The sequence below is a fragment of the Lissotriton helveticus genome, chromosome 2_1 (assembly GCF_964261635.1).
Source record: "Lissotriton helveticus chromosome 2_1, aLisHel1.1, whole genome shotgun sequence".
Classification (NCBI taxonomy): Eukaryota; Metazoa; Chordata; class Amphibia; order Caudata; family Salamandridae; genus Lissotriton; species Lissotriton helveticus.
In genome coordinates this window covers 144,566,813-144,590,900 of record NC_136059.1, presented here as the reverse complement: position 1 = coordinate 144,590,900, position 24,088 = coordinate 144,566,813, and the positions used below count along the sequence as shown (strand labels likewise).

General features: G+C 42.7%; 1 protein-coding gene across 1 annotated transcript in view; it reads left to right on the top strand.

Annotated features, from left to right (window-relative positions):
* Positions 1–15,910, top strand: part of LOC144817805 (uncharacterized) — a 109,414-nt gene extending 93,504 nt beyond the window's left edge. Inside the window, exons 3-5 of the mRNA XM_078674634.1 lie at positions 11,610–12,119; positions 13,387–14,056; positions 14,630–15,910. Of these exons, the coding sequence (XP_078530760.1) occupies positions 11,610–12,119; positions 13,387–13,907 (1,031 nt within the window). The 3' untranslated portion in view covers positions 13,908–14,056; positions 14,630–15,910. The remainder of the gene's footprint in view (positions 1–11,609; positions 12,120–13,386; positions 14,057–14,629) is intronic.
* The last annotated feature ends 8,178 nt before the right edge of the window (positions 15,911–24,088 follow it).

Genomic DNA, 24,088 nt, shown 5'->3' with positions numbered 1-24,088 from the left:
GACATTCACACATACACAGAACAATTGATGAGTTCCAAAGAAATATTTTAATACATGAGAAGTTGACATAGTTTCTGTCATTATTGACCTCATTTCCATTTTACTGGTTAAAAAAATCATCAACAATTTGGTCCGTCTCTGCTGACCTGACATATTATGGATATCTCCCCCTCAGAGTCTCTTGCCTCTTCATGCTCATGTGAAATTGCCCCCTCATAGTCCCATGGGACATGGGTCCTTTCACATATATTGTGCAAAACTGCACAAACTAATGTTATTTTGCATACCATGGTAGGTGTATAGAGCAGTCTGCCACCTGACTTGTTGAGGCACCTAAAGAGGGACATGAGTACCCCAAACATGTACTCCACCACATTGCAGGTTTTGGACAGAGCTGTGTTGTACTTCTTCTGCTTCTCTGTCTGTGGATTAGTGTCTGGAGTCGTCAGCCATGGCTGCAAACCATTTCCCTGGTCACCTGGAAATAGACAACATCATAAGTCAATGAGCGTATTCTTTGTGCCTTCAACAGAACTACCTATGTAACATTTGTATGCAGGCAGTATGAAACACATTTTGATTTAATTGACACTGATATGTTTTGTAGAACATTGCTTTACATGTTTGTTGCACTTTTTGTTTTATATATTGTATAGTTTTATATATTGTACACATTTAAGGGATACAACACATCAACATGAGAGTTAATGTGTTTCGACAGACGTTTGGCAATATAAGAAAATGTGTCTATTTTTTCTGCTAAGTGTAAATTGGGGACTATGGGGCATATTACCAAGGGGGGTGATAGGCAATTATCGCCAATTTAGCAGCCGTTTTCGCCCGCTAAGCGACGATAATTCTATCGCCCTATTAGCAAGCTGTCGCTAACTGATGTTAGCGACAGGTTTAAGGCGTTAGCGAGCGGTTTTGGGCCCACTTTGCATGTCAGCGATGTTTATCACTAATGACATGCAAAGTGGGCGTACCCAACCAATTAGCCACTGAAAGCAGTCGCTAACGTCGCTATCGCCTATTAGCAAGGCAGGCGAAGCGTTGTAAATATTCGCGCTTAACGCAAATATCTCCAAATACTAACAACTGCCCAGACCAGTTCTTAGCCATGTTATCCAATGGGAGGTGGATAACATGGCTAAGAGCATTTCGTCACTAATGTGTGAATATCGCTGTATTCTCAGCGATATTCACGCATTTCGCCGCTATCGCTGGATATTTTAGCACAATGGAAAAAAACGTTGCTAATAGCATGTTTTCTCCGCTAACATATCCAGTGATAGGCAGCGATAAAAAAATCGTCGCTAAGCCTATTTAGCGATAAATATCGCTACTTGTTGGTAATATGCCCCTATGTGTGTAAAATATCTCCAAATGTAGATGGGAGTCTCTTGCAGTCATATTGAGATCGTTGGGTTGGAATAGTGACAGTAAGTTTGGCACTCACAAATAAATCTGGCATAATTTCAACAGTGGTGTGCTTGGTTGCCTACATGGTATGCCAGGGCCTTATATTTGCATTGTTTGTTACAAAATTTAATGTGAAATTGCTTATTAAAAGGTTCTCTTGTTTGACACGTGTCATGATTATTTCAGTTTGGAATGACCATCCTTCAGTATTATTTTCACCATGGTAGGTTATTAGGATGAACTTAGATTAACACAGGAATAGAAATGTGTCCTCCTTTTCTGCATGATACCTAATTATGTTTGGAAGACTAACTTGGTCCAACAGACCTGTCCAGTAAAATTCAAGTCAGAAAATGTATGTATGTGTAATTTCAATGTTGATGAATCCGTACTTGTTGGCCTTGAGTTTTTACACCACTTCTTGACCATAAGATTTGTTTGTGGTAATTACACTGTGATAAATTTCCTTCATCACTATGTGACCTATTATTTCCTGGGTGAAGCGGATGGATTCAGCACACCTTATGCTGCATGCAAACTGTAAAAACTACACATTTGTGCAGATGCATCCTTTTTTACATATGATTTAAGTACTTGCTCCCGTCTTGCATCTAACCACGTGACATAAGGCCAGAGCAAGCCTCTTATAAATATGCCCCTTAGTTCCTTGTTTTTTAACTAAAAAGGGCTTATCAGATATATTGGGATAAAGGTTTCGGCTTCAACACCCTAAACAACTTCTCATTCATAATGTGACTTTGCAAAGAACCTACAGGGACATTGTGCCCACTCACACTGCCCTCCAAAACAAAAACTTCATATAAGCTTCCCCCTCTGTCTGGTCCTCACCCTATCACATCAAGCTGGAGGTTTATGATTCTCACAGACACACTTCTCTTTGCCAATATTGGATGTATGCACACATCTTTTGAAAGTACTTTGTGAGTGCACACATATCACCCTTTTCTGGCTCCCCTGGCAATCTAGAAGACAGTGATGACCGAATAGGCCTTTTGAACGATTCTTGGAAAGTTAATCCAGTTCTTGGTACAAACACATTTTAAACATTTTACCTGGCTCTGTTGATGGTAATGTGTCACAGGAACGCTTGGGTATATATCTGTTATATCAAGCAACTGGCCGCCTTCCTTGAGACGAACGGCTCCCTCGACCTCTCGCAGTCTGGCTTCCGGGCCAACCACAGCACCGAGACCGCCCTGATCGCAGCTACCGATGACATCCGAGCCCTGCTCGACAACGGAGAAACGGCGGCCCTCATCCTCCTGGACCTCTCCGCGGCCTTCGACACCGTCTGCCACCGTACCCTAGTACAGCGCCTCAGCAACGTCGGAATCCAGGAGAAGGCACTGGAGTGGATCATCTCCTTCCTCGACGGAAGGACACAGAGAGTCCGCCTCCCCCCGTTCAGATCGGAGGCCACCGAAGTCATCTGCGGCGTTCCTCAAGGCTTCTCGCTCAGCCCAACACTCTTCAACGTCTACATGAGCCCCCTCGCAGCCATCGCACGCCAGACCAACCTCAGCATCATCTCCTACGCCGACGACACCCAGCTGATCCTCTCCCTCACCAACGACCCCACCACCGCCAGAGCCAACCTGCACGAAGGGATGACAGACGTGGCCAAATGGATGACGAACAGCCGCCTGAAACTGAACTCAGACAAGACGGAAGTCCTCATCCTAGGATCCTCACCCTCCGCCTGGGACGACTCCTGGTGGCCCCCCGCCCTGGGCAGCGCACCCAAACCAACAGACCACGCACGCAACCTGGGCTTCATCCTGGACTCCTCCCTCTCCATGACCAGACAAGTCAACGCCGTCTCCTCGTCGTGCTTCAACATCCTGCGCATGCTACGCAAGATCTTCCGATGGATCCCCTCCGACACCAGGAAGACGGTCACCCAGGCCCTCGTCACCAGCCGTCTGGACTACGGCAACTCCCTCTACGCCGGAACCACCGCCAAACTCCAGAAGAGACTCCAGCGGATCCAGAACACCTCAGCACGACTCATCCTGGACATCCCCCGCCGCAGCCACATCTCCGGACACCTGAGAGACCTGCACTGGCTCCCGGTCAACAAGAGAATCACCTTCCGGCTCCTCACCCACGCACACAAAGCCCTACACAACCAAGGCCCAGGATACCTCAACAGCCGCCTCAACTTCTACGCTCCCAAACGCCAGCTTCGATCGACCAGCCACGCCCTCGCCACCGTCCCCCGCATCCGAAGAGCCACCACAGGAGGAAGGTCCTTTTCCTACCTGGCCGCCAAGACTTAGAACTCCCTTCCGACCCGCCTCCGCCTGACCCAGGACCACCTCGCCTTCAGGAAGCAGCTCAAGACCTGGCTGTTCGAGCAGTAGCGGACCCCCCCCAGCGCCTTGAGACCCTCCGGGTGAGTAGCGCGCTATATAAATGCTTTGATTGATTGATTGATTGATTGATTGATTGATTGTTGTTGTATTGTGTTCTATTATTTTTGTGATGCTGCTGTATGCTGAATTATAACAAGGTGATTTTGTTGAGTTGCTGTACTGTAGTTGTTGAGTTGGATTGTGCTTTGACTGCATTTCACTCTGTTATGCTTTAATCGTGTTGTTTTGTCTACCTTCTTGTGTTATGTCTTGCTGCTCATTTTAGATAAGAAAAGAAATGATGTGACATTTCCAGCTTAGTGCACCTCCCTTTAAAGTTCTCATGACAAGCAACCACCACTAGTGGTAAAGCAGCCCTGCTCCAGGTCTTTAAATATTTAAAACATCAGTCAGGCCAAACCTATAGGTTATATTATGCTTTGTTATGCGAATTTTGAAGCTACTATCACCCAAAAGGGTATCTTGGCGGTGAGCAGGTATGAGTCTAGCTTATCCCAGGGTCTAGTGGGATGGTTTGCAAAATTTCAAGAAGAGACGAGGAGGCACCTATGTGTAGCTGCAGATGGCTCCATGCCTTAGGAGTGATGGAGGAGAAGGTTCAACAGGCACATTTGGTTTCCCATAAGCGTGGGATGTGTGCAAGTAGGAGCCCAAACGAATGAAGGTTTGTGCAAGCAGTCACAATTGTTGAGGTATGTGGACTAGTATTATGTAGGGTGAGGAGTTTGAATTGTTCTTGTTTGTATATTCAAGTGTGGTGTGATGTGAGTGTGGCATGTGAGGTTGAGAGTAAGTCTGGCTTCCAGGCTCTCTGGCTGCCACGTTCTAATTGGCTTCTAGTTTTTCTGGTGAGTTTTATGATGATCCTCGCAAAGAGGGTGTTCCCTTTATCCAACTTACTTATGACAAGGGCATGTGTGACGTTTTTCTATCTGCCGCTTCGGAGCCATTTCAATCAATTAATCCAGCAGAGGTTGGTAAAGTGCAACTACTCACCATCAAGGGTCTCAAGGCACTAGGGGTAGGGGAGTCGGCTCCGTTGTGTTCTGGGGTCATCCGAAGAGCCAGGTCTTGAGGTCCTTCCTGAACTAGATCAGTGTGTGGGCTTGCCGGAGGTGGAGGGGGAAGTCATTACAGGCCTTAGCAGCTGGGTAGGAGAAGGACTTCCCTGCTGTTCTGGTCTTGTAGATGCGTGGTCTGGTGGCCAGAGAGAGGTCAGCTGATCTGAGATGTCTTTTGGGTACATGGAAGGAGAGGCGGTTGTTCAGGTATGTTGGTCCTGTGTTGTGGATGGCCTTTTCTGCTTGAGAGAGGAGTTTGAACATTATTCTTGTTTCGATAAGGAGCCAGTGGAGATCACAGAGGTGTTGGGTGATGTGGCTGTGACGAGGGATGTCTAGGATCAGTCTGGCAGTGGTATTCTGGACGTTCTGGAGTTTGCAAAGTAGTTTCTTGTTGATTCTGGTGAAGAGAGCGTTGCCATAGACCAGTCCACTACTGATGAGAGTGTGCATGACAGTTTTTTTGGATTCGGATGGGGTCCATCTGAACGTTTTCCGAAATATGCAGAGGGTGTTGAAGCAGGCCGTGGATACGGCATTGATCTGGCGGTTCATTGTGAGCGACGCATCTAGTATGATGAAGAGGTTTCAAGCGTGCTCCATTGGGGTGGGGTGTTTCCGAGGGCAGGGGGCAACCATGAGTTGTCCCATGCAGAGGATGTGGAGCCAAGTATGAGGACTTCTGTTTTCTCTGAAATGAATTTCAGGAAGTTATTCTTCATCCAGGTGACAACAGCTTTCATCCGTTCTTGGAAGTTGTGTCTGGTGATGTTGGGTTCGTTGGTGAGGGAGAGGATAATCTGGGTGTCGTTGACGTAGGAGACAATATTGAGCCATGATTTCTAACAGTGGTTGCAAGTGGGGCCATGTAGATGTTGAAGAAGGAGAGGCTGAGGGAGGATCCCTGGGGCATTCCACAGTTGGTCTCTGTTGGTTATGGGAGGTAGGTGGGAGTCTGACTCGCTGAGATCTGCTGGTGAAAAATTAGCATATTCATTCGAGGGCCTTTCTGCGGATGCCAGCATCGTGGAGTCTGGTGGCTAGTGTGTGGTGGGATATGGTTTCGAAGGCAGCCGAGAGGTTCAGGAGGATGAGGGCCAGAGCCGGACTGGCCATAGCGGGCACCGGGCTGCAGTTCGGCCCTGGTTGAGGGGGGAGTGAATGTCGTTGTGGCGGCAAGTAGGGCAGTCTCTGTGCTGTGGTTGATATGAAATCTGGATTGGGAGATGACCAGGACATTGTTAGCTTTGATGAAGTTTGCTGGCTGGGTGTTGATGGCTGTTTCTATGACCTTGGCTGTAAATGGAAGCAGGGAGATCAGGGTGAAGTTTTCAAGGTCTGTCTCATCTCATCGGAGGGATTCTTCAGGAGTGGGTTGACTTTGGCATGTGTCCATTTGTCAGGGAATGTGGCAGTCGCGAGGGAGCAGTTGATCGTCCGGCGTAGTTCCGGCATGATGGCCATGGCGGCACTGTGGAAGAAGTGGGATGGGCAGATGTCTGAGGGTGCTCGGGAGTGGATGTTCTTCCTTATCTTTAAGGTGTCTTCTGTCATGAGTGGGGTCCAATTGAGCAGGACCTGTTGGGTGGCATTACTAGGGGGGAGCTGGAGTGTTGTGGAGGTCTTGGTTATCGAAGTTGTCATAGATCATCTTAATCTTGAGGTGAAATAAGGTGCTGAATCTGTTGCAAAGGTCTTGGCAGGGTGGGACGCCTGTTGTTTTGCTGCAGGGCTTGGCCTATTCCTTGATGATGGAGAAGACTTATTTGGTGTTATTCAGCTTTGGTGAGGATTCTGTCTTGGAGGTATTTCTTCTTTGTGGATTTGATGAGTTGGTCGTATGCTGCGGAGGCTGCTCTGTAGGCGGCGCATGTTTCTGAGTTTTTTTTGTTGTTGAGTCGTTGGCAGGAGCAATTGGATTCTTGGAGGGCAGGGGTGAACCAGCTTGGTTTCATGCTGTGTTGCCCTGTGGCTTTCTTGAGGGGGCGAGTGTGTTGGTGCAGTTTGTGATCCTGCGGTCGAGGTTGCATGTTGCAGCATTAGTGTCTGGCATAGTCAGTGGTGGGGTGCTGATGAGCGCAGAGGTGAGCTTTGTTCCAGCTTCTAAGGGGGAGGCAGTGGGCGTGCTCGTGTACTGTGGTTTTTTTGAAGGAGAAGTCGCTGAAGTGGTGGTCTGTCCAGTAGAGTTCTGTGGTGGGGCTGTAGAAGGCGCTGTTTCCTTCTGTGAAAACGGGGTAGAGATTGCGCCCCACTGTGTGCATGGGGGAATTGACTAGCTGCTTTAGTCCTATGTTGGCGAGATTCTGTAAGAGGGAGGTGGTGCTGGGGTCATTGTGATTGCCTAGGTGGAAATGTAGGTCTCCGAGTAGGATGCAATCTGTGGAGGCGAGGGGGTGGGGTGTGATGAGGTCGGTGGTGGTGTCAGTGAAAGGAGCACGGGAACGGGGAGGCCTGTAGATGAGGGCTCCACGGAGAGTCGTTTGAGGTTTGATTTGGATCTGGAAGTGGAGGTGCTCCATGAGGGTCGTAGTGTTATCCGGGCCGGTGGTCATCATGCGGAGGGTGCTTTTATGGGCGATGGCGATGCCCCATCCTGGGCGGATGGCGGAGTTGAAAACCTTCTTCAGCACCTTCAGGATAGGCAAGCATGAGGTGGTGATGGCATTGACTTAGGCAGACATTTTTTTTATCTGTTTTATTAGGTTTTCTTAATCAGGACAGACATACACAGTATACATTCCTTTTGATAGTGGCTATTTAGTAGGTACATTTATATTGAATATACATCAACATTTAAGATTTAATCACATTTCTGACTGCAGTGTGTATTTGAGTCTTGAACATTAATCGCTGGTGCTCATGGAGGCTCTGCTGTGCCTGAGTGCCTGATACATGTCTGTTATGTTAGCTCTCTCTGTGTAGTGGTCTGTGAACTGGAGAGGCGGGTAATAATATAACAAGGACAACTTAAAACATAACAATTGATTGTGTTATAAAAAACCGGAGTGTTCCTTGGTTCACCCGCCTGGTGTGCTCCTACGCAGTGGCATTAGCTGAGGGTAAAGCCTCTGTGTTTGTATTGTGTATTTTTTGCAGCTCGGGTAAAACTGTGTCCCAACTTGCAGCAAGTGGGGTCTCGAGGATACCCAGGGTGCAAAACTCTCAGCCTTAGCCCACGCCAGCAAGGAGCATCTCCACGCTAGTATATGAGGGGGATCAGGAGCCTTCCATCTCCTGGTGATAAATCTCAGATCAAAAAAACCTAGAAGTCACTTTATGTTTCAGGCTTCTACGATAAATATGCAATATGTAGATTTTCCATTTAAATGGAAGAGAATTGTCTGTGCATTGGCTAAGAGTATCTGCTACCTCAATCCAGTACCTATGCGGGTTGGGGCATACCCATAACATGTGCAGTAGATCTGCATCAATGAGGCAGCAACAGGGACAAGCGGGTGTGAGATATGCTCTTTATGTGATGTAATACTGTATTTGGCATAGGCGTACATTCCTGGGATGTGCACAGGGTTCTCCAGCACTGAGGCCCATTCGGGATCCGTGAGCAGATGGTGTAAGTCTCCCTCCCAGTGGAGCCGATGCTGTGCCAATTTGACTGCAGTGTGTTGTCTCAGCAAAGCAGCAAACCATTGCGTGAGGTATCCTCCTCGCCCAATTATCTGCAAATACTGTATGGTGAGATGGGTTGGAGCCCATTGGTTAAATTCCCCATTTGGAAGCAAGGGCAGCCAATAGCTAGCAATGTAGTGAGAAATGACTTGGGTGTAACCCGTCTTCTTCTATTAGTGTGTCATATGGGATTAGACACCCTACTGGTATAGATCTCTTGTATCCTGAATCCCCGCCTCAATCCTTGACTTGGGCAGTCATGTTGAGTTTGTTGTTGATGACGATCCCGTGGTTCTTGGCAAGGTTGGGGGTGTCATTATAGCTCTGTTGACCACCAGGAGGGTCTTGTCCTTGAGAAGAATGAGTTGCATGTTAACGGCCTAGGGGAGGACATTGATGTCATGAGAGCAGATGATGATGCTGGCTCGAGGCATCATGTATGCATTGAAGAGGGGGCAGGCTCAGGAAGGATCCTTGCAGACCTCCACATGAAAGGTTGCGGGCTACTGAAGTGCACGGTGCCATTCTGACTGACTGAGCTCTTCAAGTCAGGAAGGAGCAGGTTCATGGGAGTGCATGTCTTTGGATTCATATGTCATGTAGATGTTGGATGAGGATGGGTTGGGTTGGGAGACTGTGTCAAACTGTGTTGCAGATACCATCTCTTAAATTAGCACTGCCATTGCCCCCTCGTGTGATACCACCCCCAGTCTCTAGAAATGACTGCAAAACTAGAGTTAGGCCTGAGTGAGACTGGAAATCAGGAATTGCAAAACAGAAAATGAAGCAGTAAGCATTCCCAGACTATCGGACTGATTACTAGTTGAGTTGCTAATTATGTTCTGTGAATATACCCCTGTTTACGCACGGGTCGGAAGAACAAGTTTGGTTTTATATAACAGATGCGATCATTATTGAATGCGTGAAATAACCCAACATTTGTTAAATGTCGACTGGTCAAACCTTCTGAAATTCAACAGTGGCAAATATATGGTATTTACCATATCATGCAGATTTTGGTATGTTAAACACCAACATCTGCATGTTATTTTCCATAAACTAATAATAGGTATTCATCCCACCCAAAAAATAATATACCCCAGGGTGTCATTATTTATCAGGGGTGATAAATAATGCCTCAACTTGTAGTCAGACATCACAATTATTAGTTCCAGTGAGAGTATGCTTTCCCAAATGCTTCATTTGTTGAAGTAATTAGATGTTAGGTCATATTAAGACCTAGACACAAAGATCTTCGTACAATCCACCATATGGAGAGTACTACACAAGTGTATTGAATGTATTTTATGTTAATTAAAACAGGGTTTGGCTTAGAATGTGAGAATAAGGCTGCACTGCTAGTTTCCCACTTTCACTCCCAAGTACCTGCACAATTTATTGATTTGGGACACAGACTACAGCCATTACTACATACTAAACCCTACCAAATAATTCATTTATCCTACTGCTTTTGAGGAATTCATATAGTGAGATGATTAAGGGGATAAAATAAGTCTCTGGGTAGGACAACAAAATGACCATAACGTCTACAAAAGCTTCGCCGTCTTCTGAAATGGATGTCTTATAATAATAATAATAAGTTTCCCTGGAGTTACTCACTGAATGTAATATATTACTAAGGTGTGGTGATGATGAAGATGTGTGTTTGTGAGTAAAGGATGGTTGCAGTGCTGAAAGGTCATGTATGTGGATCACAAGATGTCCTTGGAGTTGCAACCATAAGGCTTTTTTGCTCTGATTAGTGTTGCGTGTCTTGTCATGTGATTTACCGTGATGTTTTCATTAGGGCAAAGATCATGTGATGTCATTTGCAGTCATGCAGTGATTATGCTATTTAATGGTTTTGAACTGGAAAAACTATTATGGGTGTTCTGTTATTGCATTGTTGCAAAAAATAATTTATTTTGAGTGCTATAAATAAATATTAGTAATTGCCATATAAATGCTTTATGGCATTCTTGCAGTGCATCCGTTACTTCCACATCGAGCCTAGAAAATCCAAAACGTCCCCCAAATTCATAGTTTTATGTGACAAGTTGATAGGGGGTTGTGTTTGCTTGCTGGCATGAAGATGGTAGGGCTCCAGCTAGCCTTCAGCCAGGAGGAAGCCGCCATATAAAGGATTTGTCCCTTTGGAGTGGAACTGAAATCAAGAGTCCACCCCTGCCCCCCCCTCTCCCCCCCCGCCCTACATGTTGATGCGCTAAATGCAAAGCACTCTGGGGCAGATTTATGAGGCCCTTGCGCCACGTTTATGCCGCTGTTGCGTCACGCAAGGCGGCGTAAATGTGGCGCATCCCTACGAACGATTTACAACGTGACGCATCTAGGCAGATGCGTCACGTTGTAAAGCCCTGCGCCGCTTGTGGGCGTTCCGGCGCAGGGTGGCCGTTCCGGGGCATTTGAGCCTCGCAAAAGTGGCTGAGTGAAATCTATAAGATTTCACTCAGTCACTTTCAGGCCAATGCTGCGTCAAAAGCCTGCGCCTGCTTGAAGCAGGCGTAGGTCTTGATGCAGCATTGGTCAGATAGGGCACCCCCCGAGCCTTACTGGAGCTGCGTCGCGCGTCCAGCAATGCGCAATGCCCCATGGTGCGCCGCATTGTAAATTCGGCGCACCATGGGTGGCGGAGCAGTGGCGCACTGTGGCGCACATTAACTGGCGCATCCCTGGGGATGCGCCAGTTAACATAAATCTGCCCCATAAAGTGCTGCTCCGCTGAATGTGTCCTGGTGTTGTCACCAGGATAAAGTCCCTATATTTCACCGGGGCTGGCCGACCCAGCTCGTAATGGCTGCCAAACCCGTGATCCTGATGCATTCTCTGCATTTCCAACACTGATTAGAAACCAGAAAAGTCGTGGGCCTGATTTAGCGTTGCACTGATATCCATTTGAAATGGGCCTTACTGTTTACTGAACTTTAAATCAGGCCCTCAGCTTTGTTTCTCGTAAAATATGGTCAAGTTTTATACAATATGTGTGCTTGTATTTTGTATCCTCACATCTACATGTAATGGAAAACACACCTGCCTCCTCCTGAAGAGGTCTCTAACCTTCATTCTTCTCTCCTTCCCCTTTAAGGTCCAGTTCTATTTCCAGGACACACTCTTGCTGTCATTCCTGTCACAGAAGAGAGTTATAAACAGGCAGTTCTGCCGCCCTTTGTGGATGGCTTAAATTCCTTGGCGTCTGTTGCTGATACCTTGCTGGCCAGCACCGACCTTCAGCAAGGCATTGAAAATGTCCACCAACTCCTAGAGGCATCCGAGAAAAGTCTGTCGAAGGCAGAGGAGTCATCCCTGGCACAAGTGAAAGCTTTGAGCGAAAATGCGGAAGAGCGCTTAAACATGATAAACCGTCTGAATGATGCACAGAGGAATCTAGAAGATCGGCAACAACGTCTTAACGTGCAACTCTCCGGACTGAACGAGCAGGCGTCCCTCGCCAGACAACAGCTGTACGCGGCCGAGCGCGCTCTCGACAATGCAAACGATGACCTGAACAGAGCATTCCAAAAAAAGCGAGAGGCAGAGGACTCAATTGGCAAGGCAGTGGGCCATCTGTTTATACCTTTTGTTGGGCCATTTATAGGTATATATTGTTCTTTCATCTTTTTGAATCTTGACAAAAGAAACAACACACCCACATTCATATCACATATCCATATGCAAGACACAGATAATCACGTAGACTCAGATTTACAAAGTTTTACACAACACAGGCCAGCAAGTAAAGTTGCTGCACTGTGCTGCGGTGTGTCAGCTGGGAATACAGAAGTGTATTGTTTCGACAAAGAATTTGTGTGGTGATTCTCTCCCCATTTGCTGGTACACTTTCTGCAGCCATAAGCTAACGTAGACACCCTTGGGACATAGTGCAAGAGTAAGCGCATCGTGGTCAACATCGTTTTTGTGCAAGGAGGAGTTTTCTCCTTCTCAAGTTTTACCAGATATAGATTTACTTTAAAATTCACAGGTGGATGCACGGGAATGCACGTGCACCATCCAGGGAACAGCCCCTTGATGCAAAGGAACTCAAGGCAGCACATTGCGTTGCACTGCGTTACTTTTGATCAGAAACCAGCGCAAATTGCCATTTGCGTCACTTTATTAATGACAACAAGAATATTGTGCCATGTCTGCGTTAAAACAGTAACACAAACCACACACAAAATCATTGTATGTCTTACCCTTGGTATCTATCAAACACACAACCACATAGGCAGGCACATCTGATTGGAAGATATATTCGCTGAAGCTCGCTATGCTCACACACATAGATACATACACAAAAGGAGGCATGGCTGCAACACACACTCAATCACAAACACAATCAGAGAACACAAAACATGAATACCAAATGTCCAGATATGACTACAGATAGACACAAATTCTCCCAAAAGCTAAGTTTCGCTTACTGGTAATCCATGCAAGCTCGACGTTCGACATATATTGAAATATCAGCTGAGCCATGTCGACTATAGACTAAAATCAAAAGTGCATGTGACATTTGCATGCGGCACACACAAAAACACCCTACCCTCACTCATGTCCTCCGAGTCCCCTAAACTATTTACACCGGGTTTGATTGAACCAAAGCTGCTGTGTTGTTTTAATTGTTTTGAAGATATGGATAGTTTTTTTCTAAATAACACAAGTTAGCATGTGATCCTTCTACCAAACCATATAATCCTGTTCAGAAGTTTTCTTATAGCCAAATTGAAAAGGTGATTTGCAATGATATGCTTTTTCCACTAGTAATGCATATTCTGAATAATCTCATAATTTTACATGTATTTACACACTTCAGTGTTACAGTGTCACAATACAAAATGTAGTCTTTTTTCTATTTTTGTTAGGTGCTCAAATGATTGTTGATGCAGTAAAAGCTACGCAAGACGCTCAACATGCAGTTAATGAAGCTAGACAAAGTGTTTACAATCTGCAGTACGCTGTGAACCAGTATGATCGGCAGCATCAGTCCACCAGAGAGGAAATCTCTTCGACGATAAACGAATTTTGGACTAACGATGTGCGCATTCAAAACAATCAGCGGGACATAAGCCAGGAAAATGCTCTGCGACAAAAGGTCGTGAATTTCCTCATCCCGTTGAGAAGATGCACTAGTTTCCTGAGCAGCTTGGCTGGGAAGGCCAGTGCGGCCAACATGTTGATGGGGCTCGCGGAGACGCTCGATGATCTGCTGCCAGTCTTGAATGAAATTGTAGTGGCTATCCGTCCCCTGATTGAAAGTAGTAGCGATTACCAGCTGCTTATCACTGCTAGGTTACCGACCATCATAGGCAAGCTGGAAGAGGCTAACCGTAGGATTAAGTTAGCTGTAGAGTCTGAAAAAAGCGCGTTTCTGGATTTCATATAACTTTCTCTGCAGTGTGGCACACTATGTAATCTGCTTTTTTTCTTACATTCCACTGTGCTATACCTTTGAGTGGAGCTCTCATCCCTCCTTAGTTGTGAATGTTCCCTTAGCCGACCTGGCCCTTTAGCCTAGATATGTCATAAAATCAAGCCCTTATTTATGAGGCCTTGCGTCAGTTTTGCGCCGCCGGTGCGTCACTTTTTGTGACGCACCAGCGGCGCACAAAATGCGCCTTGTTGCGCCATATTTAAAAAGTGACGCATCTAGGTAGATGCGTCACTTTTTAAACCCCTGCGCCACATTATACCTGCGTCAGGTATAATGTATGCAGAGGGGGCGTTCCCCCGCAAAAAGCCTCGTAATAGTGACGCAGTGAAATCTATGAGATTTCACTGCGTCACTTTTAGGATGCTGTTGCATCAAAATCTTGCGCCTGCCTCACAGCAGGCGTAAGATTGACGCAAGCCCTTTCACATGGGGCTTTCCCGATGTGAAAGGACTCATTGCTGGAGTTGCGTCACTTTTGTGACACACTCCAGCAATGCGTCACTTTTGCGCTTACAGATGCGTCAGAAATACTGACGTATCTGTAAGTCCTTGCGACATGATGCGTCATACATTAAATATGACGCATCATTGGTGTCGCAAGGAGGACGCAATGAAAAGTGACGCATCGCTGTTTTCACGCAGCGATGCGTCACTTTTCATAAATGAGGCCCAAGGACTTCATCGCCTCCCCCCGTAAGACCCACCCACTCTCACTACACAGAAAAGTACAATACTATCAACCTCTTCTCAGATCAAGAATACAGAAGATCGAACAGCACATTGACAACACCAACCCTGCTTCATCTCTAACACCCAAACTTTCAAAGCCTTATCTCTCAGATCTCACCATCATACTCAACTTGCTCAAAGCCATTTCTTATGAATATACATGCATATTTATGTAGATATCACGCAGCAAGTGACCTTGCTGCCCTGTGCTGCGTGATAAGTAAATGTGTAGGAATGCGCCATTCTTAACAATATTTGGTGCATTCCTGTCAGTTCCTGGTGCTGACGCACAATGTGCTGCCCCGCGCCAACACAGGCACTCTTGCACCATTGTGCAAGAGTGCCTGCATTGTAAGCAGGGTTGTTTTTGTCCAGAAAGGGTCACCTTCCTGCACAAAAACAATCTCTTAAGGCATATTCCTCTTTCTATGTGTGCTGCAGAATGCAGCTCACAAAGAAAGAGGAAGTAATAAAGCGAATTAAGATATAAAGAAATAAAGATATATCGAAAAAAATATATTTCTCCTTGTTATGCTTCACTTGGGGAGGGATAGCCTATGGACGCATTCCCAGATCTGCACTAATAGTATATCTGGGAATTCGTCAAAATCTATGGGTGGATTTGCGGGAACACCCACAGTCCACCCATGGAATGCCTCTCTGGTGCAGAGTAATGCAACACAGCAATTTGTTCTGCATTTCATTACTCTTGTGGTATCAAGCCACTCGCGGCCACACAAATTGACCTGGAATGGGTTGATAAATCCTACATAGATTTTGCATTGCCCTTGTGGCCCCTTGCGTGCACAAGGACGACATAACATCTGCATAAATATGCCCAATACTTTCTTAGCCTCATCCTTCATCAACGCTCTCTCAAAGGAGAGTACTCAGCATTGCCTCCCTGTCAGAGATCACACCTCGCCTGTATCTGGTCACCGCCATACATCACACCTGCAGAGTACCTGGTCTCTGCATTGGATCACCTCTGAACTGTACCTGCTCAAAGCAAGGGATCACAACTGACCTGCACCTGATCACTGCCACAGATAACCCCTGGACTGTACCTACTCACAGACAGAGATCACTGGAGAAGCATACACCCACTATCGGTTGCATTCCTTGATCCTTCTGCTTGTTTATCCCAAGAGGAGTGGAGGCTACTGCAGGAATGTCAGAAGGAACTTTACAGGAATGTGATGAAGGAAATACACCAAGCCTTAATCTCACTTGGTAAAGCTACTGATCCAGCGGGCTATAGAAAATATATCATAAACTACGCTACCCAATTTCATAACCTATAAACAAAATTCTAAACTATACATGGACCCATTTATGAACCTGATATATTTTTGGGCCTACTGAATCAGGTGGTCAGAATAAATCTATATACACATTATTTACAAACTATAAACATTTTATACATTTGCAGAAAGAATATTGTCATTAGAATAAAACCCAACCATTTAAACGACCACCATAGGCGACGTGATCTAGCTAAAGGTAACCTATACTTCTAAATAACCAAGACCAGCTTGTTTGTTAAAAGTAAGATTTTATTTTCTAAATAATAGTATATATGTTGTAAGTTTTATAAATGAAAATTATTTGCAATAAAGCAAGCATGATAGTAAGAAATAAGAAAAATACAAATTAAGCAATTGAATCAATTTAAAGAAATTATATAAAGTTTAGCATTTCTTAAACCTATTTCCCTAACTGAGCTAAATAGACAGAAATTAAAGTAAAGTTCTTTGAGGATTCTTACGTGCTCCACGCAAAGTCCAGCAGCACATCACCCTCATCGGAAAGTCAGAAAGCAGCAGCCAGCCCAACCCTAAGGGCATGACTTTTTATACCTTTCTACGCTAACTAAACTAGCAAAGGAAAGTTTTCAGAAATACTCGACGTCCCATTGGCTGAGAGTGACAAGTGACATGTCACCCGATTCTTAAAAAGTTCCACAAGATCATGTCTTACAAAGACCATTGTCTCTTCCACGTGAAGCCAGAGGCTTCCTGCGATTGCAACTTTGTTTTAAGTCATCCTCGCAGCTTCCATAGTCTTACAGTGCAACTTCCGCGGATGCCAAGTTAAGGACTGACAAAAAGTTCACTTTCGACCTTGGCCATGTCCGACAGAATGATGTCAGCTCATCAGTTTTTGCTTTGTGGATGCAGCTTCAATAAACGTTTTAATTCAGAATGGGCGTCTCGTGACTTTCTGCAGAATTATAGTTCAACTCTCATTTTGCGGCTCAAATAGCTAGGCCTCAAAAGCAGGCAACTTATGATTTCTAGTATAAAACAAACACAAGAAAAGTATTAATGTAAGAAATAAAGTATATTCTGTATCCACCCCATGGTTTACTAATTAATTAACCCACCCGATTAATCAAAATGTTACCTAGCCATTGCAAACAAATAAAGCAGCGTTTATATTTACCAGTCTCCGATTTTCAATGAGACCCATATGCACCTAGAATAGTAGAAATGACATCACACAGACAAAAAAAAGCAAAACAAGCACATGCTTATTTTAAATATGCAGCAGTTAGTAATGACAAAAACGAAAACAATAAATTATTTTATTATTTTGCACGAACAAAAAGATGCAACATTTATGCACGTTTATGAGCACACATGTTAGTCCCCCCACGTGTAAAGTTTAATCTAGGTTGTATTAGCACGACATATCACAAATCATTAATAATTTTATTCATGTTATGGAAATGTGACTTTGCAAGTTTAAACAAAATTTTGTTTTCTATCTCGCTCCATCAACTCCCTCATCTGGTGATTAACAAATCACCACACCAGCACTCAAAATTTTGGTAAATTTAATTTATAAGAAATCGATTCAAATTCATTTGTATTAGTAAACCTAAAAGTCTGTTTCAGCATAATCCTTGCAATTAACATGACGCTCTCTATGTAACTCCTGCAACTCAATCTCCCTTTCCTCTTCTTTTCTGAGTTTATAAATTCTCTTCTTTTCTCTTAAATGCTTCTTTCTTTTATGCAACAGACAACCTACTTTAGTCAAAATAAAAATAAATATAATTATAATCAAAGGTGCCAGAATCTTGCCAAGAATTGAACTTCCGATATTATGAAACCAGTTTTTAATTGCTTGAAACCTATTTGAAAGTTTCCCAGTAAAATCTTCTTCTTCTAAAGGAATTATTTCAGAATGCATTTGTGTAATATTCTTAATATACATTTCAATATTTTTACTTTCATCCGGTATATATGTACAGCAATGTTGGACATGTAAAATGCCACAGACTCCTCCCTCTTTTGCTAAGAGTATGTCTAAAGCAAGACGGTCTTGAATTACCATGGATCTAATAGCAATAACTTCAACATTCACTAATTGAAATCCATCAGCAGTGTCAGTTGATAATCTATCAACTATAGTGGACAATTTTCTGATTCTCCCTGCATTTAGGGTTATACCAACAAAAGGTATTACAGCTTGGAAAATATCTCCCAGAACTTCAGTAAAAGTTTCTCTTTTAGCTCTATTTACATAATTATGAATTTTAAATAATCCTTCTGAATCTCTGTCAACATGAAACACTTTAGGAAAAACAATTCCCACATAACAAGTTCCATACCAATGGTCTGGAAGGTTGTAGTAGGCTTTGTCACCACAAACAAAATAAATTCCAGGAAAGATAGGATCTTTTCCACCTTTAAATCCCCAACCTCCCATAATTTGATAAGTATCTTCACAGTTGCTTGCACCTACAAAATAATTATCAAAAAGTGTGTTATCTCTTCTAATGCAAAGCTTTCCACTAACAGGTTTGTCTATGTGAATTGCAATATTTTCAAGCATTTTGCCATTTAGTTTCTCATCCTCTTTTTGCCAGAAGGATGACTTAGTCTGCTTGACTAATTCATTTCTCTTATAAATTGCTCTTCTCTCCTCAACCATATTCAAAAATTTCTTTCCTTCAGCACTTAATTTACATGTTAGATTATTCTTGTAAGCATACTCATAAGTGAGTTCGTTAGTAACAAGGAAATATTCTCTCAATTGTTTAGCTTTCTTATGCTTATTTAAAGCATTATCAATCTTGATATTAGCAAAAATCTCATCATAATTTGAATAGTAATATTCTAAACGACCAGTTTGATAAAATAAACTAGTTAATACACTACATGTAACAGCATAAGTGAGAGGAAGCATATTATATGTTACTCCCTCAGAAACAGAAGCGGGTAACTTAACGCATACATAACAATCCTTTGCATCCATTACCTTTACATATTCACTCAAAAGCTTTGTGAAAGTATTGCTTGAAAAATCACCTATTGATTTATCTTGATGAATGTTAGGCTGATGATCAATTACTTTTGCAGATGCACTATGTTTAGTTTGGCTAACCAGAGCTTTGCTTGTTAAGTTAACTTTGTGTAATTCTCTATTCATTTCTAAAGGTATAATCACAGCTAGTACCAACCAGAGCAGAACTAAAATGAGCAGACACACCAGAGTCATCTTACAGCATCTTTTAAAAACAGAGCATTTTGAAGTGCTCTCCTTAATGTAAGGCATTTTTAGGTTAGTTTTGGTCTCAAAAAAATTAAAATAAAAATAAATTTTAAAATTTATATACACCCCCCTTTTAAAATATATTTTTCTTTTATAACCCTAAACAAGATTTCTTCGACCTTATGTCATACATAAGTTTTCTTCTACTAGACAGTTTTCTTCGACCTTGTGTCAACTAACAGGATTTCTTCAGCCTTATGCCAATTTAATAAATTTGTACTTCAATCATTGTCACTAATTTCTTGGATTTCGTTTTCTTCTTCACTACTATCATATATGTCTATAACAGGTGGAATTACTAAGTAAGTCCACTCAGGAGACTTGTATTTCTGGTTTGGTCTAATTATTCTCTTCCCTTTTCTCGATATCACTTCTATTTTCCTTCCAACTCCAACCTCTTTTCCAGGACTCTTTTGACTACTGATTTCTTCAACTTGTTCTATTGGCTTTTTAATCAATCTGACTCTCAATCTTCCACCAGGCCAGTAGTCTGCTTTTCTCACGTACTTTTTCTTTGGTTCAGAATTATTCGATTCAGATTTCCAAGTCCTTTTCTTTCTGCTTTCACTTCCACCTTCCACGTCACTTTCCTCAGTTTCGTAGTCTGAAATTTCAATTGACTCAGGAACTTCTCTATACGGCAATTTCACTCCTTCAGGAACTTCACTTTGTCTTCCATCACTGGTACTCGGTAATTCGTTCTCCTCCTCTTCCTCAATTACCTCTAGTTTCCCAGATTTCGGAATTTTGTTCCTTACTTCAGAGCTTGTTCTCTGCCTTTCGATACTCTCCTGGTCTGAAACTTCTTTTGGTTCAGCTTCTCTGTCTTCAATATAGACAACCGAATCCTCAGTTATCTTTCCTTTTAACAGATTCTCTTCACCTTCAGAATCTATTTCAATTATTTCTAAGTCTTTTCTTGTCAGATTTCCATTCACTGGCACAGTTTCCAGATGTCGACTTTCTTGTCGATCTTCAGAATCTGGAATTACTTCACCTTCTGTTCTGTCTTCTGCTTCAGAATCAGAGTCATCTGTGGTATCACTTTCAACATCAGAATTCTCAGGAGTTGGTATTGGAATAGTATGACTTGGATGAATCCAGCGCTTCAATCCTCTGCACTTTACAGCATTAGTAGTGATCAAGATTACCTGCCTAGGTTTCTGCCATCTGGGAGATAGACAATTCCTCCTCCGATGTACTTTCGTTCTGACCCAGTCTCCAGGTCTCAGATCATGTGTCAAAACTTTGTCATTTGATTGTGCTTCAGTTCCCACCTGATTAGACACAGAAGTTACCATATCAGATAACCTTTTACAGTAATCCAAAATTGCACTGTCATTTATGCTCAACAGTTTACCTACAGGTACAAAAGCTTGCCTCATAACTCTTCCCATCAAAATTTCATGAGGACTCAAACCTGTCTTTTTATCTGGTGTACTTCTTATTGACATCAAAACAAGTGGAAGAGCATCTGTCCACTTCACTCCTGTCTCTAGACACATTTTTCCAATTCTGTTTTTGATAGTTCCATTTATTTGTTCAACTACACCTGATGCCTCTGGTCTGTATGCACAGTGTATTTTCTGCTCAATACTCATAGCTTCGCAAATTAACTTCAACAGTTTGTTATCAAAATGGCTTCCTCCATCACTCTCAATAGTGACTGGAAAACCGTACCTTGGGATGATTTCTCTGAGCATTAGTTTTGCTACTGTAATTGAATCACAATGTCGTGTAGGAAAAGCCTCTACCCACCTTGAGAATAAGCATACAATTACAAGTACATATTTCAAACAGTTGTGTAAGGGCATTTCAATGAAATCTATTTGTAACCTGGTAAAGGGACCACCCTCTCGACCAATTATTCCTGTCCCCACCACTGATTTTCTGTTTGGATTCATTTGTTGGCATGATAAACACCTTTGACAAAAAGATTCTGCAATGGTTCTAAATTTGGTATTGAACCATGTTTCTCTAAAAAGTCTGACCATGGAATCTCTTCCTAAATGTGCAGGACCATGATATAATCTGGCCATGTCAGAAATCATGCAATTTGGTAAAACTACTCTCCCATCTTTGTAAACCCACACTCCATCTTCATCACGTTGTCTACAATCTGATCTTAACCACTGGTCTTTTTCTTCATCATCTGCTTCGTTTTGTAAATCTCTAATCTCATTCCATGTTTCTACAACAGTTGTTAGCATTAATGAATTTGAATCAGTTTCTGTACTTCTATTCCGATTGTAAGAATAATTTTTCCTTGCGCAGTACTTTGCTGTTTCATCTGCGAAGGCATTTCCTTTGGAAATATAATCAGTTCCTCTAGTGTGCGCTGCACACTTGACTATGGCAATTTCTTTTGGCAATTGTATTGCTTCAATTAGTCTTCTAATGAAAACTGCATTTTTAATTGGTGATCCTGTTGATGTCATGTATCCTCTCTGTGACCAGAGTTGTCCATAATCATGCACAACTCCGTATCCATACTGACTATCAGTAATGATGGTAACTCTTATATCTTTTGATACTTCACATGCACGAATTAAAGCAATCAATTCAGCCACTTGTGCTGAACGAACTCCTTCAAGACATGATGCTTCTTTAATGTTTTCGACTGTACAAACTGAGTATGAAGCTTTCAAGACACCACCTTCGGATCTTAAGCATGAGCCATCTACAAAGTAGACAAAATCCGATTCAGGCAAAGGTCTGTCTTTGATGTCTTTTCTTGGTTTCGTGCAGAATTCCATGACATCTAAACATTCATGTTCTGTCTCAATGTCATTAACAATTTCAGAATCAGGCAGTAATGTAGAAGGATTCAGATTCAAACATCTTGAAATCGAAACATTATCTGCTCCCAGTATGATTTTCTCATACTTTGTCAATCTGCTACTTGTTAAATGTTGAGTCTTACCTCTTGTCAGTAATATTTCAACTGAATGAGGCACAAAAACTTTCACAGGAAATCCCATAATGATTCCTTCACTTTGTTCAAGACTGATACTTGTAGCTGCAACTGCTTTTAAACAACCTGGTAATGCTTTTGCAATTGGATCAAGAACTGCAGAGAAATATGCAATAGGTTTCTTTAGGTTTCCATGTCTCTGAATTAACACAGATAATGCACATCCTTCTCTCTCACTGCAATACAGTTCAAAATCTTTCTCATAATTTGGCATACCCAAAGCAGGAGCTTGGCATAAGCTCTTTTTCAAGTTTTCAAAAGATTCCATCTCAACATCATTGAGAATAATTGGATCTTTTACATCTGATTTGGTCAGTCTTTGTAGTGGTTTCGCAATTACTGAAAATCCACTTATCCATTGTCGACAGTAACCTACCATTCCTAAGAACATTCTGACCTGTCTTTGTGTTCTTGGCGGTAACATTGCTTGAATCATTTTTATTCTCTCTATTGTTACTTGTCTTTTTCCTTTTGCAATTCTGTGACCAAGATATTTCACTTCTTGTTTGCAAAACTGTAGTTTTGCTGGGGACACTTTATGTCCTTCTTCTGCAAGGCGATTTAACAGAATTATTGTGTCTGTTACACAATTTTCTCTTGTCTTTGCAGCTATTAACAAATCATCAATATACTGCACCAGCGTAGACCTACCTGGTAAGTCTAAATCTTCTAATGATCTTTTTAACAGTTCGTTAAAGATTGAAGGACTTTCTGTATAGCCCTGAGGGATTCTTGTCCATCCAAGGGTCTTACCTTGGAATCTGAAAGCAAAGATTTCATAACTGTCTGGGTGTAGAGGAACAGTAAAGAATGCATTGCAAAGGTCAATGACTGTGTACCATTCAGCATCATATGGAATCTGAAATAGAATCACTGCTGGATTTGGAACCACAGGACAACATGGAATAACAATTTGATTAACCTTTCTCAGATCTTGTACGATCCTAAATGTTCCGTTAGCCTTTTTAACTCCCATAATTGGTGAATTACAAGAGCTACTCTTCATTTCTTCCAATACACCTTGCTTGATTAATTTTTCAACTACAGGTGTAATACCTTCAATTGTCTCTGTTTTCATTTTATACTGTGGAGTGTTTGGAAATTCTATTCCCTGCTTCAATGCAATTTTAACAGGATCTACGTTTTTCATCAGACCCATCTCATTCCCAGTAAAATCCCATATTTCAGATTTCACTGTTTCTTTTAGCTCTTCAGGTAAATCTTTTTCTTCAAATGCAGGAAACAATTTTGTTTCTTCTGCTTCCATCATCATCATTGTCATTCTATACAAACCATCTTCCTCCATTGTTTGTAATTCAACTCCTTCAGGAGAACAATATATTCTGCAATTCATTTTACATAGGATGTCTCTACCTAATAGATTTACTGGACTACTATTACAAACCACAAATCTGTGTTTGTCTCTGTAATTTCCAATTTCAACTGGTACTGGATCAGTTAAGTCTGTTTTAATTTGCTGATTACTTACTCCGACAACTTGGATGGTATCCCCAGAGAGAGGTAGGTTTTCAATTTCCACTGATCTAACAGTAGAACGGGTAGCACCAGTGTCCACTAGAAAAGTGATGTCTACATCATTAACTTTCCCGTTTACATAAGGACCAGACTGGTCAACCTCAAGAGTGGCTCCAACAACACACTCTTCCTCCTCTCTCGGGCACCGTCAGCAATAATCATCAGAATCACTGTCTTGGCTTTCTGTTAATAAAAACTGTTGTGAAGCATTTTGCATTTGAACCCTTTGCTGCTTTTGCTGTTTTTGTGGTTTTATTACCTGTTCACATCCCTGAAATCCCACGTTTGGATTATATTTTTGAACTCCCCCACAATTCGGAAAAGGTGGTTG